Below are 16,651 nucleotides of genomic sequence, written 5' to 3'. Positions count from 1 at the left end.
GCTCCAGAAAGTGGTAGGCCTTTTCTGTTCCAGTCATACACATATTTGTATGTGTATATACATACAATTTTTTTCGTGTTTTTTAAAAAAAAATCTCAGATGCTGTTCTTGCTTTGTACACTGCCCCGAGTCTGTGGATTGGGCAGTATATTAAATCTTTTAATAAATAAAGAAGAGCCCCTGGTGGCGCAGTGGTAAAACTGCCGCCCTGTAACCAGAAGGTTACAAGTTCGATCCTGACCAGGGGCTCAAGGTTGACTCAGCCTTCCATCCTTCCGAGGTCGGTAAAATGAGTACCCAGAATGTTGGGGGCGATATGCTAAAAATCACTGTAAACTGCTTAGAGAGCTCCGGCTATAGAGCGGTATATAAATGTAAGTGCTGCTATTGCTATTGCTAAAATAAATAAATATCCACCCCAAGGGAAAGATGCCTGAGGTACCAGATCTGGGTACTATTTAAGGACAGAAGAGTGGGAGACAAATAGCAGGGCTTTGGAGCACAATCCAAGAGGGAGGTTCTCCTGCATAAGCCCAACTGACATTAAAGGAGCTAATTAACAGGAGATGGGATGCCTCACGCATCAACAGTTTCTGCCTCGAGCATCAACAGTTCCTGGGCCACCTGATTCTAGTCCAGAGGAAGAACCCCTCTGGAAAACAACCAAGAACTCACACAAACAGGGAGCCCAGAATCCAGGGAGGACATGGAACAGGTACAGGGGAATCTCAGCCCGCCCACATCCTTGCTGCTCCTGCCAGAAAGCCCTTCAAAATGTATAAAGATGGGTAACTATAAAATACCAGTCACATATGTTCCTTTATCTGAGCATTTGTCCTGCTAGGTGAGCCTTTTCTCAGTCAATAGGGCAGGTGTGGCCATATAACAGTTGCCTAGAGATTTTATGCAAACAATGCCACCAATAAAGTAAACTAGAATGCAAAGTCAGTTGGGACCAGGTTGGCTAATAATAGGAATATACCATTTTGCATCAGTCAGATGTGCAGCTGCAATGGGAATATGTAAGCAGAACAGTCTGTGCTACCTAACTGAGGTGTTTCCTCAGAAGAGGATAGCTAAATATATATTCTACTTAATCCACTTCTCAAGTAGTAAAATGTTCAAAGCAGCTTACACATGTATTTCAATAAGCTTTCAGTAGGATAGGTGTCACAGGTAGATATTCCATCCTAAAAGCAAGCAAGAGACCCCTTCACTTGATGTCTGCTTTGGATGACCACAGTGGCTTCATGGCTGGTCTTGTGGTAGCAAGCATGATTTGTTTGCCCTGGTTGCATATGAAAGGGAGACTAGAACTATGAGCACTGAAAGATATTCCCCTCAGGAGATGGAGCCGTTCTAGGAAGAGCAGAAGGTTTCAAGTTCCCTCACTGTCTTCTCCAAGATAGGGCTGAGAGAGATTCCTGCCTGCAACCTTGGAGAAGCTGCTGCCAGTCTGTGAAGACAATACTGAGCTAGATAGACCAATGGTCTGACTCAGTATATGGCAGCTTCCTATGTTCCTAGAATCTTCACAGGAGGGGCCTTGATGGAGCTCCCTCCACCTTCATAAATGTCAGTGGCAGTTCTGACTGTCTTGCCTCAGCAGTGGGCCAAAGAGCAAGCCCTCTTCAGAAGCAGCACCCTCATTAAACTAAATCTAGGAGCAGAGAGGGTTCACTGAAAGGAGGTCAAACTAAAAACAGAAGCAGTCAATCCCATGGCAGTGCCTTCCCCAACATCACCTGCAAAAAGCTAGCTTCCTGTGCTGTATGAAGGAAAAACAAACTTCAGGTCTTGGGTGTGATTTAATTTTAAATGAAATGAAACAAAGAGGGGGGAAACAAACACAAAGTAGTAGGCAGTAGCAGAAAGGCCTGGAGCGAGCAAGCTGTGGTGGATTAGCCTGGAGTGATGAGCAGGAGCAAAGAGGAGCAGCAGGAATCCTAAGAGCCTCTCTTTTGGAAAGAAAAGAAAAAAAGTATAGCTCTTTTGACAAGAAATTCACATTCCTCACAAGACACTCCCCCTCCCCAGGAAGATGCAGTCTCTCTCTCTCTTTCTCTCTCAAAACAAGGAAGCAGATTCACATAAAGCCAGCCATTCCATTGAAAGACAAAGCAGCCTCTAGATGGTGCAGTGGGTTATGGAAGGAGAGTGGAGCATGTATGGAGGAGGGAGGGGAGAAGGAGCTGCGCTGTGCAACAAGTTCATAGAGCTCAGCAGGAAGCAGAAGATTTCTGGAGCCGTAGAAAAGGAGAAATGGCAAATCTTTGTAGCAGGATGGCTCTTGATGTAATCTGTTCCTAACAGCAAGCCAGGTAGTTTGCAGTGGAGATATTGGATTCTTGCTCTTCTTCTTCCCCACCCTTGCTCATCTGGAAGGCAGGCAACCCAGAAGCCACACAAACAGGTAGCCCTGCCCTGCTTGATTTGGTTTTGAAAGGCACATATGACCTGCCTGACATGGCACAACTGTAGGCACACAACGCCCAGGAGTCTATCAAGGCTGGCAGCTTGGAGCTGGGAGCACCAGGCTGAATGTTAAAGAGCATTCAGTCCTTGGCAAAGAATCAGAACTCAGCTTTAAAATCCAGGAGACTGGCTAAGAGCTGCCTTGCTCCTTAAAGGTACAGAGGATCCAGATATCCATGCCCTTTCCCATATGTGGGAACGTGCAATTATGAACATAAGATGCCCAGGGTGCTTTGGAGGACCCTGGCATCTCCACCCCAAAGTGACAACGATTAGGAGGCTCTCATGAGAGCTATGGCTGAAGCTATATCACTCCTAAAGCTGCCTCCCAGAAGCTGATTCCTTCCTGGTTCTCTATTTGCTGCGCGTTGCTTCTTCACTGGAGATGAGCATCTGTGCACACATAGCTAGCCTGGATGAGCAGCAAAAGCTGCTCCACACTTCATGTAAGCGGTTCTGGCTTTCCTACGGGGCTAAGAACCGTCTCCTCGGTATTGTGAAAAGCCCAAGGGGCTGGTGAAGTGACTGCAAATGGGAAGGGCAGGGGAATTTGCAGGTGCTCGTACTCGGCCCCGGCCCCACCCCTCCTCGGCAGGTGCAATAAGAGACAAGTGTGTGACTCACCGGAACCAGGAGCCAACAGAGAGTGGGAGGGAGTGGAATTTTTTTAAAAAAATGCCTAGTTGGCCCGGGGGCAGGGTTTGCCAAGGTCAGCCTGAGTCACATGATGAGGGGCCCTCACATGGGAGGGGGGCCACCGGGCCGCAGGAGACCTCGGACTGGAGTGACTGAAGACAGGCCTCGCTGTCCTCCCCCAAGCAAGCCGCACTAGCGGTTTTAGCAGCAGGCCTAGCGTGCCTCTAGCGGCAGTGCCGGATGCTTCGGGTGCCTGCCGCGCTAGAGCGTGCAGAGCAAAGAGCAAAGCAGGACTCCTGCCGCAGCTGCCAGCTTCGCGCCGGTGGGTGCTGTGCAAGCGCGCAGTCCCTCGTGGCTTGGGCAGCGGCGGAAGGGAACAACTTTTCCGCCTCTGGCCAGGGAGGAAAATCGCAGCACTCGCTAACCCATTTTCCGGCTGCTGCGGTTTGCTCAACGGGAGAAGAGCCAAGAAACGCGGGTCTGCTGATTCCCCAGGCAAGTAAATGGCCGCGAAGCCAAAGGGGGGGCACAGAGCGAGAGAGACGCAGCATGGCGACTCTCTCCCAGGGACCGCGGCGAGCGCTGGGTAAGCCGGGCTGGAAAGAGATGCAGGAGAAACCGGTGCGCGCTCCCTGCGGCCACGCCGACCTCATTGCAGGGGCTGCTTCTTTGCCTCCCAGTTCCGGGCATTTCGCGGGGAGCTTCCGATGCTCGCTCCGCAGCAAAATCCCAGCCGGTAGTGCCTGGGCCGGCCATTTGGGGAGGGTCCGGCCATTGGTGGCCCTGCTAGGGGTAGTGGAGAGGAAAGGACGACTGGGGAGACCACTGCCGGGCCGGGCCGCTCGGCGTAACAGGCGGGCAGCTGCTCAAGCTGCCAAGGCTGGTTGGGTCGCCGCTGCCGCTCCTGAAGCCCCAGCGAGCAGCCGCGTCGGCTGGCCGCAGGATCTGATAAGGAGCCGGAGCTCCACCTCTCCTCTGGCAGCGGCGAGGAGGCAGCAGCGAGAGGAGGAGGAGGAGGCAGGCCGGGGGGGAGGAGAGAGGAGGGAGAGGCGCGGGGGGGCCGCAGTCCCTGGGCTGCGCTTCTCCTGCACATCCTTCTTCTCACACACACCGAGAGACAAGCTTCGGCTCGGACACAGCCAAGCCGCCCACCTAGCGGGGCTGCTTGCCTAGCGGCACCCGCCAAGCCAGCCACGGCGCGCGCTTCGAGTAGGAGCAGTGTCTTAGCCGGGCTCCGGCGGCTGGGGGGGCGCGAGAGACCGGGAGGGGGGGCTCCCCGCTCCCCTCGTTGGTTGGTTTGTCTTTTTGGTGGTGACTGCTTTGGTGGATAACGAGTCGAAACCGCGGCAGCACCAGTGGCGAAGAGCAAAGGCGGCAAGCTGATCCCAGCGCTGCTGGGGAGAAAAGCCGGGAGGAGGCTGGAGAAGATGCCCGGAGATGAGCGCCGCGCTTGGAAAAAGCCTCGGGCTCTTCCATCCTGGCCACCACTAAGTAAGGAGAATCTGCCGCTGCATGCAGGCTGGAGTCGGGCAGGCGGAATGGATGTGGGGAGGATGGATGTTGGTATTGAGGGCGCATCTCTGCTGCCCTGTGTGTCGGAATGCGGGAGTCAGTCATCCACCGGGCAGGAGGGAAGGAAGCGGCGCCGAGTTGATGCTGAGGATGCTGGGGGAAGGAGAGGAAGGCACGAAACCGAACAGGGGCTGAGCTGATCGTGGAGCAAAGAAGCTTCGAGGTGGTGGTGGCGGCAGCGGCGGCGGCAGCAATAGCCCGGGGATGGATAGATGATGGTTACGAGTAGGCTTGTTGGGAGCTAGTACCAGATTGTGGTTGGGTTCTTCTAACCGCATCTAGTTGCCACCCCACCCCTGAGCTGCAGCTACTCGGCTGCTGCTCTCCCCGGAGCAAATTTGAGGCATTGGGTCAGCTGCTGCCCCCCGCCCCTTATTTCGAAAAGGGAAATCGTCAAGGGCTCCGTGAATCTCCCCACATCTGCTCTGTGTGGGCTAAAAGGAGATGGGAGTGCCCCTGATATTAAAGGGAGTCACCCGTGGAGGGAGAAGGGGCGAGGGCTTTGCGCGCTTCTCGACCCCCACCCTCTTCCCTTTATGCCGCGGTTTCGGCTCGTTATCCACCAAAGCAGTTCGATCCGCGCATAGGAAAGCCGTGGCGCGGGGACAGGGGAAGGAAGGAGGCTCCAATCTACGCCTGTCTCCTTCTAATAGTGGAATCATTATATGCACACACATACACACACGGAGTATGTATGTCCCCCTCCAGGAAATAACATTAAATGTTGGGCTGTTGCCATTAAAGGAGAGACATGGCAGGATATCGCTTCCTGCCACTTGTTGGGTGCCGGGGCGGGAAGGAGCTCGGTATCGTTTATGTGTCCCCCCCCCCCCCATCGGAACAGGAGATTGTCTTGGTAGGTAGCGACTCCGAGATGCCCTGCGTCTCTCCCCGCACCCCAGACTTTTCAAGCGTGGGCCAGAACACCGTGAAATCGTGCAAATGCTTTTTGGGAATGCGTGTGTTTTGAGCGTGCAACTAGGCGAGGGTGGGCGGAGACACGAGCAGCAAGCCTGGCTAGCTATGCTTTGCTTGTGTGTGCGCGCGCGCGGTTTGTGCTGTTAGCGTGAGTTGCTGAGCATATGAATTAGAAGTGCAAGAGCGCCGTCTCTTCGTGCGGGTGGTGGCCGGAGTGTAGTTAAGAGTGCGTTGCATTTTCTACCTGTCCAGAGCCCAAGGACAGGCCGATCGGCTTTTAAAGCACAGCTGTTCTGGGACTAGTCACATGTGTAAAAAGATGCACTCCCTTGTAGCATGTTTGGATGTATAGAAGCCTCCCATGGAGATATACCTGGCATGAGCGCTTTGCGGGGTATGGAAGGAAGCCAACAGAGAAGGATGGAGGTCTTTTACATGAGAGATGCATTATAGGAGCTAAACTCGGTAAGCCTGAGTGTGCATGAACGTCTGTGAATGAGGGCAAAAGGAACATGGTTAATGTAGATGTGGTTTGTGTAGAGGTAACAGAGGACATGTCTGCTTAGGTTTGATGTAAACTCTTATGTTCAGTGTGTAAAGGAAGTGTATATGTGTGGTTGGAGGTCGGAAGTGCAAGCTTTGGTGTGCATTTCTGGTGAGAACTCTTGTTTGCTGCATGTTCTAGGCAACACAGATGCATAAGTGCAGAATGAACATATGAAATATGGGGGGGGGGAGGAAAGACAGGCAAGGTGCAGAGGTGCCCTGTCGATAACCCTAGGGGAGGAGCATGCTGGAAAAATATGGTGATGGAGATGTATAAGTGTACCTGTTGAGGACACATGATGGATGGATGAGAATGTCCCTGCGAGTGAAGGGTGTAGTATGTACACACTGAGAGGAAGCATGTAGCTTTGATTGCTGGGCAAAAAAGCTGTGTGTGTTTTAGTGCTGAATTATGTGTTGCAATTTTCTCTTAACCTTCCCCATTCAATTGATTCAGATGATATAATTGTTACAGTGAGCTGGCGGCACCAGGGGGGAAAGGGGGGCGGGGGGGCGGAGGCACAGCAGGGACAAAGTGCATTTATGGGTGAGTGAGGTGTAACCCATATTTATGTCTGAAACAAAAATGGGGGGACAAGCCATTGTCTAGGGAACACTTGTCCCCCATGCTCCCCCTCGGGAGCTGCCCTTGTGAATACCTGTAGGAGAGGACTTTGCTAAAATCTTTTCTACAGCTGGCTATTGTATGCTTTGGATGTAGAGGCTATGTATGGTTGATTTCTCACTACCCATTTGTGGTTGCTGCAAGTTCCTAGCTTGCTAGCCTTGGGGAAATGAAGAGGTACTAGCTAAAAGGTACACAGGGTACTTCTTACTGAGAATGCTTTATCTGGCAGATCATTATTTAGAAGAAACCCCCCTCATTCTAACACTTCAATATTTGAGACAAGAATAGGTTTCTATCATTCAGCTCCATTGTCACGACATGAACTGGGTTAGGATTGTGCATAACACAACCAGATAATTTCCTAGTTCTCATTTGTGTTTCCTGACATCTTGCGGTGTGTATATTGCTGGTTGGAGATCTTTTTAGCCCGTTCCTTGAGGACTGTATGATATTCGCTGCTGATGTATACCTTTGTCTTCTAGCACCTTCTAGTAAGATTCATGTTTGATGCTTTGGTTGGGGAGTTAGGAGTTGAGTATGATTGCCAGGGCCTTTCAGAAGAGGTCTTACCATAAAATCTGCATTGCTATCTGTGATGCCTTAAGGCAGATGTGTTATCACACATGTAATTTAAAATTATATGCTAGGTATGACCGCCCCCGCCCCCGGCAGAATAGCTTGTGGCAATAATCAAGAATTGGAGCCAGGAGGCCTCAAGCCTTGTTGAATATTTGTGTGTGCACTAATGTGTTTAGACTTGCATGAGCTGGAGAGTGGTCTTGCTGAACCAGTTATAAGAAGCGGAAGAAACTGTGCAAGGGTAATGGCTACTTTCATTAGGGTTTTTGAAAGAGTGTAAGGTAGTCATTAGAAGGAGGTCAGTATTGAAACAAATCAACTGGGTTAAAGACCTGCACAAACAGCCTGGCTAGAAAGCACCTCTGGGAGAGACCTTTTGGCATAACAGCGTTCCAGAAGGAGCTTAAGTAGGGTGTGACACTAGATTGTCAGTCCAAAATACCTGAGAATTTCAGCCTCTTGTACATCTCCCCTTCCTGTGGATAATGGTAGGTTCTCTAAGACCATACTACTTACTTATTAAAAATTGTACCCCATCCTATCAGCAAAGTTTTCAGGATAGCTAGCAACAAAAAACAATTAAAAGCAATTGATAAACGGTGGCATAAAAGATAGCAGGAACCGTTGGAATAAGAAATGCACTGCAGAAAGGAAATGGAAAACAGCTTGGAGGTTTATGTTGAATCAGTGTTTGGTTGAACACCTGCAGGTACAGTACACTGCAGAGGCCTGGGCATATAATGGGTGTCTGCATACACCATAAAGGAACATGAATTGATTAGTGTATTGATATGTATGTATTACTTTATCCATATGTGTAAACTGAGTACTAATGTGTATTTCAAGGGCAGATGCAGTGCAGAAGCCATCATGCACAGTATGGAAATTTTCACCGCAATTTGTATATTGTAGCATGAACAGTGGAGAAGTAACTCGCCTAGGGAGCAAGAGGTTTCTGGTTCGAATCCCTGCTGGTATGTTTCCCAGACAACGGCAGCAGCGACATAGGAAAGTGAGGAAAGGCATCATCTCATACTGCGCAGGAGATGGCAATGGTAAACCTCTCCTGTACTCTACCAAAGAAAACCACATGGCTCTGTGGTTGCCAGGAGATGACACCAACTCGACAGCACAACTTTACCTTTAAGCTACATCTATCTATATATTCTTAAACCTAATTACACATGTCCAGCATGGATATAAGCATAAGCACAAATATTTAAATTGATCTGTTGTGAGTGGACATCCACAAACAGCACAAAGAGATGACAAACATCCATAGCACTGGAAGTTACAACTTAGATGATTGTGTTCATCTTCCTAATGATATGATGATTGTGATCTTTTGAGTTTAATTTGGTTAGGCTGTATGTGTGAATTTCCAGGAAAAGAGAGAGATTCAGTTTGGCTCACACTGTAGCCAATCCTGGGAACCCTGCTAACTGAGCAAAGAGGCACATTTTAAAAGTGGTGATTATCTTTATTTAGCAGGGGGAGAGCAACTGGCCCTATCCATCACCAGCATAGCATCCCTCCACGGGCTGTTGCTGGTGTCTGTCTTATCATTCTTTTCAGATTGTGAGCCCTTTGGGGACAGGAATTCGTCTTATTCATTTATTATTTATTTCTCTATGTAAACCATTTTAGGAACTTTGTTGAAAAGCAGTATATAGGTATCTGTAGTAGTAGACGGCACTGGGGTGGCCCAGCACATGATGGTGCTTGAGGCAGAAAATGCCCAATCTGTTGGCCCCCTTGAAGTGAGCAAGAGTTGTGCAAGAGCATCACCATGCTGCCCAGAATCTGCTGTTGGAATCAGTTGCCCCACTTTGCCTCATGATGCAGCTATCTTTGGTCAGACAACACGGATAGAGTCACACGTAATTACATTATGACATGCATTGATATTGTGTTTATCCCATGAAATCTTAATGTGACAAATTCTAATGAAAGCATAGCTGCCTTTATTTTCACATTTGCTGGTCTTTCAGTTGGTAGTAGTATATCAATTCCTTTTACTACTCCATATTGCAGGGTGCAGTTAAAATGACTGCTGGCTGGCTGTTCAGGGCAGGACTTGCTCACTATTCCATTTTCTTGTTTTTTGCTGTTTAAATGTTACTAAGTGACCTCTGTATTTAACAGAGTTCTTGCCCCAGAATTGGGCTGTTTTGGAAGTATAAAATACAAAGTGTTTTGTGGATGCATGTTGCTAAATGAAAAGCGTTATTGTATGCCAGAATATTTTATAGTTGAGAGAGGCCTTCTTGCTTTCCTTTCAGATGTCGGATCTCTTTTATGCCCTTGCTGCTCGCTTGCCTTCTACTGCCTCCAGAGTTAGACAGACTTGTTTTTACCTGAACTACATGATCTACCAACTGGGGCCAGGTGCAAAATAGTGGCTGGGAAAGGTAGAGCCAGGTACAAAATTATGATGGGCGGGGGGGGCACAGTTACCTACTGCACCCCATTAGCCATTCACTGGGATAATCTGTATATAGAAATACAAGTCTATGTCTGAGTTACTACTGATCAAAGATTCCAACACAAAACTCTAAAACTGGCCAGCAGAGCTGCATGATGACCTGGGGAAACTCAACCAATTAATATAGCCTAGGATTGAAAACAAACAAAAACCCCTCTGGTTTAAGAGAAGAGTTGAGGCACTTACTGTTTCATTATTTCATTTATATATATACCGCGTTTCAACCAAAAAAAGCCATCAGAAGTTCTCTCTACATAGAAAAATAATGAGAAGATGGTTTCCTGTCCTTAAGCTCACAATCTAAAAAGAAATACATGGTAGACACTAGCCACAGCCCTGAAGGGATGCTGTCCTGGAGTTGGATAGGGTCAGTTGCCCTAGTCATTTTTTTCATGCAGAAAAAAAATCACAGAAATTGTAAATCACATGCCTTAACTTCCACACCATGTAAACAGGTGTTCTGTATTTGCTCACTTACATCTTAGCCTCCATGCACCCTTACTTTCCTTTGATCTTTTAGCTCCAATCCTCTTCTTTCTCTGAAGGTGGGGCAACATTGAAGCTGGGGCCAATATTATGTCAAATTTTAATAAAAAGATCTGCTTTTAAATTCTTAACTCTTAATTCTGACAACCAACCTCTTGCATACTTACGTTAAGCTGCACAGCACAATCTTGTAAAGGTAAAACCAGCAAACTATTCAAGCTTCTTAGGACATCAGACTTGATCTGCTCTGCTTGTAAATTCTTATGATTTAATTAATTTGTTTTACATGAAACCAGCCTATTGAAAAAACCTGTCCCACAGTTTAGTCATAAATGATTTCTTTGGTTTTAAATGTTGCATTTTATTGCATTTGTTATTTTGTTTTAAATATATGAGCCCTCAGAAGAGTTTTAAACTGAAAAGTGATACTCACATAGTCTAAATAAAATGAATAAATGCAAGTCTCTTCATCTCCTTTCTCTCATTGGCCTGTCTGTTGCCTTATAGTGAAATGCACATATGGCCGATTGCCTCTCTGCCCCCAGTCGCCTGTCCCTTTCTGCATTCTTCACCTATCAACTTTGTCTCTGCCTGTCACTACTGATGTAGATCATTTCCCCCTAACCAATATGGAAGCATGTAGGGAAAGTAGAGGATCAATGTCTAGAGTTGCCCACATACTGTCCTAAAGTTTAGAGTTCTATGAACTTGCAGATGATTATTGGAGCTGAAATATCAAGGAAAATGGAGGTGAATGAAAGCTAAATGAGCACAGTGAGACTATAGAATGTTTTACTGCTTACATGGTGTGGATGTTAAGAAGCTTATATTTTCCATGATTATTAGTGCACGAGTGAACTTCTATATGTGTTAACTCTTCCTTTATTTTTAAAATCCTAGAATTTCCTTGATTTTTTTTAAAAAGGAAATGCATTGAAGCTGAAATTCTGTGCACACTTTTCTGAGAGTAAGCCTCAATGAACATGTTGAGACCTGATTAAACATGCATAAATTATATAAGCCCTCTCATGGGGGAAGTAATCTTCTCATTTGTCTATAATATCAAGCTTTTATATTGTCCCTTAAAATATTGAGAGCACTTAACACATATTAAGGTCGTTCACATTACCTTGGCTTACCTGGCCAGGGGAGGGGTGGGGGGAAGGCAAGGACCGCCCTGCCTTCCCTCACATGATCCATTCTGCTCTTGGGCTTAGAAGTGCCACACACCCACATGACCAGCGTGTGACTGCTCTGAGAGTGGTGCAGGAGGAAAGCAGGCTGCAACCTCTTGCATCCCACAATGTACCATGCGATGGTGATGCCTTATGTGAACAGCCTTATTATATCAGTAATCTCTGTTTTTATATCTGAGTTTTTAGGTATGTGGTTGATTGCTGGCTGGTTTTTTTAATTGTTGATTTTTAATTTTGTAAGTCATCCTAGGACTCTGAAGGTATGGGATATAAATCTTTTAAGCACACATATAAAATCATCTTTATATCAGCCTTATAAGGTAGGCCATTTTTTACTTTGCCAGTTATTCCTGTTCTTATTATCTGCATAGTTCAGTAGTTCAAAATGTGTACCAAGTATATGGGGATGCTAAAGCTGAGATAGTGGCTTATGACAGCCCTGAAATGTAGTTTGCTGTTATCGCAAAGCAAGTTCTCTCTCTCTCTCTCTGTGACATGCACCCACAAACATGAAACAGCAGTGGAAAACACAAATATACACACTCAGAAGAAACCCCTCCCACACACGAAGCAGCAGCAGCAGCTTCGTGCATGGATAGTCGCAAACCACACACACACGCACGCACAGAAGCATGCAGAATTGCACCAAGTACAAACACATGGAGCAATATGAAACACTAGTGGGCCCGGGCACAGAGCATCTGTGCCTCAAGCAGGCCCGCCGCCGCCACTTCTGGCCTCCCCGCGGCCGGGCCGGGCCCGCCGCCGCCGCCACCTCTGGCCTCCCCGCGGCCGCCACCTCTGCACCATGCATGCACAGAACACCCGCAAGAGACACAGACGCAGGTACCTTAGGTTTTTATTATATAGGATGGGAATGTAAAGCAAGATGCAACAACACATCATGCACAAACATGCACAGGAACACTCCGCACACAAACTGAGAGTATAACTTGGAGTTATATGCCACAGGCAAATACATTCAGCTACACACAGCAGCATCTCACACAATCCAATGCAGCAACACATAATAGGATGCAACACACACAAAAACACAGCAGCATGTTGCATGCCATGATGTGCATCAAGATGCAGTGGGTATACCACATGTAGACACACACAGCATCATGTGGCACAACACCACATGCAATGACATGTAGCAGTACTCCACATGCAACACAAATACATGCAGCATAATGTCACACACAACAGTCACCACACACAGCAATGTGTAGGAGCATGACACAGGCAAACATACAACACATCACATTTACATAGGAATATGTTATATGCAGGGACAAGCTGGAGCACTTGATTTGCAGCAGATTCCAAGGCTTTGGAATGCTCTCTCTGTCAGGATAAGAGTCTAAACATCTCTGATTGCTTTTTTAAATCTGAAAGACACATCTATTTAATAGTGAAAAACCTGCCAGTTAAAGATCAGAGTTAAGGCTATCTCATTCTGGCTCAAAAGTTTCACAAAGCCAGGAAATTGGAACCTAAGTCTGATGCTTTATCATTTGTGCCACATGATCAGTAATGATGTTATGTGATGTCACAAATTATGCTCACTTAGAACTTGTCTTCCATGTACCCACACTTTTCCTTGGTCTTTGAGGCTCAAATCAAGATGGGGAGGATGGTGTGTCTGGCAAAGATGCTCCATGTTGTCCTGGTCCTGTACTGCCTTATGAAGCATCTGCATTGCTACACGAAAGCCGGTTATGTTGTAGTCCCAGATCTAGAGTAAGAAACTTAAACTCTCATACCATTCCTCAGGGAAGCTCCTAGGCCCAGGTGATGTGGTCAGCCTCCTGTGGCAACAGTCCCTGCCTGGGACATCATGTTACCCTTCACCTGCCAGTGCAGTGCCATTGTCGTCCTACCCCTCTGGTACTCTGTGTGCTGGCAGGGACATTAAAAAAAACAGAACCAGAAAGGGTCATAGATTATAGGACATGAGTGATGCTTGCATCTTCTATAGTCTGAAAGCATAGACTATTAAAAAAATCTACACTCTTTCGCATCTGCATTTGTGTTGCATATGTGTGCTTGTGCCTGTGCTTTGGTGTGTGCTTGTTTCTGTGTGCCTACATGTGCATGTGTTTTGGTTATGTATGTGGTGTTCATATTTGGGTGTGCACATATCTTTGCATTTGTGTATGTCTATTTGTGTAAGTGAGATTGGGGGTTTTGTGATATAGAGCAGGCAATGGGCAGTATCAATGTTGACATCAGATCACCTGCAGCTCCCTCATTTGGTGTGAATTTGTGTGTGTATATCTTGTTTGCTCAAGAGCTATGTGGTACATCAAAAGTCGTATGTGTCATCCAGAAAGATGGCAAAACTCCTGGTTCAGAATGGAGAAAAAGGTTTGAGTTGAGAAAGCATCTGTTACAGGAAAAAGGGAAATAATGAATTTCCCTTTGAAATGAATAATGAAATAATGAAGAGAGGGAGCCAGGTAACAATGAAAGGAATCAGGCTTGCTTACTTCTAGGTAAAAAGGACTAGCAGGCAATCCTATTCTCCCATTACGTCCGTATCCTAGTTATGCCATCTTAATGTCAGGATCCTATATTTTGCCCAGCATAATATTACCCCCCTCAAAAAATGCAGCCCCATAACTACTCACCCAGTGGCAACACCACCAGCATAATAGTAGCTCACTACCCAGAGAGAAACCACCTTAAGTGGCGCAGCAGGGAAATGCTTGACTAACAAGCAGAAGGTTGCTGGTTTGAATCCCTGCTGCTATGAAACACCTATTTCAGGCAGCAGTGATATATGAAGATGCTGAAAGGCATCATCTCCTACTGCGCAGGAGGAGGCAGTGGTAAACCCCTCCTGTATTCTGCCAAAGAAAACCACAGGACTCTTTGGGTGCCAGGAGTCAAAATCGACTTGACAGCACACTTTACCTTTACCCAGAGAGAGCGAGTACTGCATGGACCAGCCACCCGGCTGTCACATGGCACAGGTTGCCTTTTGCACCAGGCATCGCATCTAGACACCCCCCCCCACACACACACAAACTTCCATACCAATCTGAGTGAGCTGATTGTGTGGCTGTCACAGCCATCCACCCCTCCCCTTCCCCTCAGACTGCCTCACTCACCATGGCAGCTGCTTGTCCCATCCTTGGAGTCCCATCCTAAGGTCAGCCGAAGTAAGGAACATCTAGGAAGGGTTTTCTTAACAGATAGCTCCTAAGAACAACTGTGACAAAGTTCTGCTGAAAAGCAGCATGGATGGAGTGCAGTCTGAAAGAAAGACAGTTGCCAACAGTCTTGTTCCAGCAGGGCTCCTGTACCTTTGCAAGTTGTATGACAGCAGAATAGCAGGTGATATAGGGTCTGGCTTCACATGTTTTGTAACTGTCTGCTATGGGACTTTTAAAGGGGGGCAAGAGCTTCTCTGGAAGAAACAGGTTGGCTACCCTACAGAGAAATAGCTGAAATCACTGGTGCTGGACATTCTGTGGATTGTGTTTGTGGTCTGTATGGCATGAGGCATGTGGAAGGGTGTGACCGCTGCTCTTATTGGAGAACTACCTCTGGCAAACAGACCCAATAAGAAACTTGAACAATAGCTGGCAGCTGTAACAGATGGTCTCTGGACCCGGATCTCACTGAGTAAGGGTAATGTGCCTTTTCTGCAGCCCCAGCTCCAGCCTTGCTGCCCCCTATAGTGGGAGGGAGTGCAGTGATCGAGACAATACTTGTCCCTCCTTGTTGGGTGTTGTAATAGAACTCTGTGTGCAGAATGTGTTTGTTCTGTTCAGGCTGTGCATGTTCAGGCTTCAGAATGTGTTGTTCTGGACAGGCTGTGATCCTGCAAAGTAAGAGGCTTCATCAGTGTTTGCAATGGTTGGAATGGAGTGCCTGCTGTTCAGAGGTGCAGCTAAGTAATTTTGGACCCTGGACCTAATATGCCCTCACTACAGATCTGGGCCACAGTGCATGTGAGGAGGGAGGAGGAGAAGGAGACTGTGCAAGCCCCAATGGATTCACACAAACTGGGACACGACACGTGTCCCTTACTCCACAGTTCAAACTTAAAACCACCATGGACATATGGTGCATTTCTAAGTATAATAGATTAAAACCACAACCCATGCCTCTTGCTTCACAATTCTCATGCAGATTCTTTGGATCACAAACCAATGTGAGCATAGTGCATTTTTATTTTTTAAAGTTCAGATGCAACAGTTAGTTCTACTTTCATTAGGTTTGAAGTACTCTATGGATAGAGATCTCTTTCTGGCAGCTTTACTGCAGTAGGAGGCAAAATTCATTAAAAATCACAGGATTGCCCAATTTCCTTGAAATAAATACACACAGAGTCCTGCCATTTTGGGATACATGTATTCCCAATTTTAGAACTCTTAAGCCCAGCCATTCTGGAAACTTAAAGTATTGGGCAAAGCGCGGGGGGGGGGGGCATGTTGCACTTTTTATGAAGGCAAAGGGCAAAATCCTTCACATGGGTGTTGAATGATGGTCCAGTGGGGGTAGGGTGGGGCGGGGCTTCAGTTTTTGTAATTTTCTGCCATGAAACAAACCCCTCATAGGACTCTTAAACAATTTTTTTTAATGAAAAAAAAATCAATGGATTGACCAATCCACTTCAAGATCAATACACAGAGTCCTGCCAACCTGTCTTATGTCTCTGCCCCATTTCAGAACTCTAGGCCAAGCCATTCTAGAAGTGACCTTCTTTACCCTTGGGAAACATCCCGCGGCCTTCTAGGAGAGTGGGCACATGGTCCTGGGCTCCCAGGTCCATGCCTAATGGCACCCCTGCTGCCATTCACCAACAGGGAGCATTCCCTGTGTCTCCTGTGTGAGAGACACTGCTGTCAGCTATTGCAGGAGGAAGGAATGGTTATCCAGTTCACTTTAGTCAGGAAACCATATACAACAACCGTGGCAACAACCGAAGCATATCTTGAGTTCATCTCTGCTCTACGTTTTTAACTGGTTGCACCCACAGGTTCACTTTTAAAAGAAACATGTGTACAATCATTCACATGAAAACAGTTAACGCACACATACAGACCCTGTACATGCACACAACATAACTCATGAATATCATGAATGAGAGAGAAGCTCCATTTTTTCAGTGTG

The 16,651-nt window shown here is 47.0% G+C and overlaps 1 protein-coding gene across 7 annotated transcripts in view; it reads left to right on the top strand.

Moving 5' to 3' along the window:
* Positions 1–3,099: 3,099 nt before the first annotated feature.
* PCDH1 (protocadherin 1) overlaps positions 3,100–16,651 on the top strand; it is a 184,033-nt gene continuing 170,481 nt past the window's right edge. For 2 of the 7 annotated variants that reach the window (XM_053245337.1, XM_053245340.1), the window contains exon 1: positions 5,521–5,539. Coding sequence is in view for 4 of the 7 variants with exons in the window: in XM_053245333.1 (XP_053101308.1) it covers positions 5,128–5,539 (412 nt within the window). In the remaining 3 variants the exon portion in view is untranslated. Of the gene's footprint in view, positions 3,607–4,235; positions 4,603–4,731; positions 4,847–4,880; positions 5,540–5,703; positions 6,067–16,651 lie in introns of those variants that run through there. The other 5 variants (XM_053245334.1, XM_053245336.1, XM_053245338.1 and 2 more) reach the window with 5 other exon arrangements.

Source organism: Hemicordylus capensis, chromosome 4 (genome assembly GCF_027244095.1).
Source record: "Hemicordylus capensis ecotype Gifberg chromosome 4, rHemCap1.1.pri, whole genome shotgun sequence".
Lineage (NCBI taxonomy): Eukaryota > Metazoa > Chordata > Lepidosauria > Squamata > Cordylidae > Hemicordylus > Hemicordylus capensis.
The sequence above is the reverse complement of the archived record's forward strand: the minus strand, read 5'-3'. Positions and strand labels throughout refer to the sequence as shown.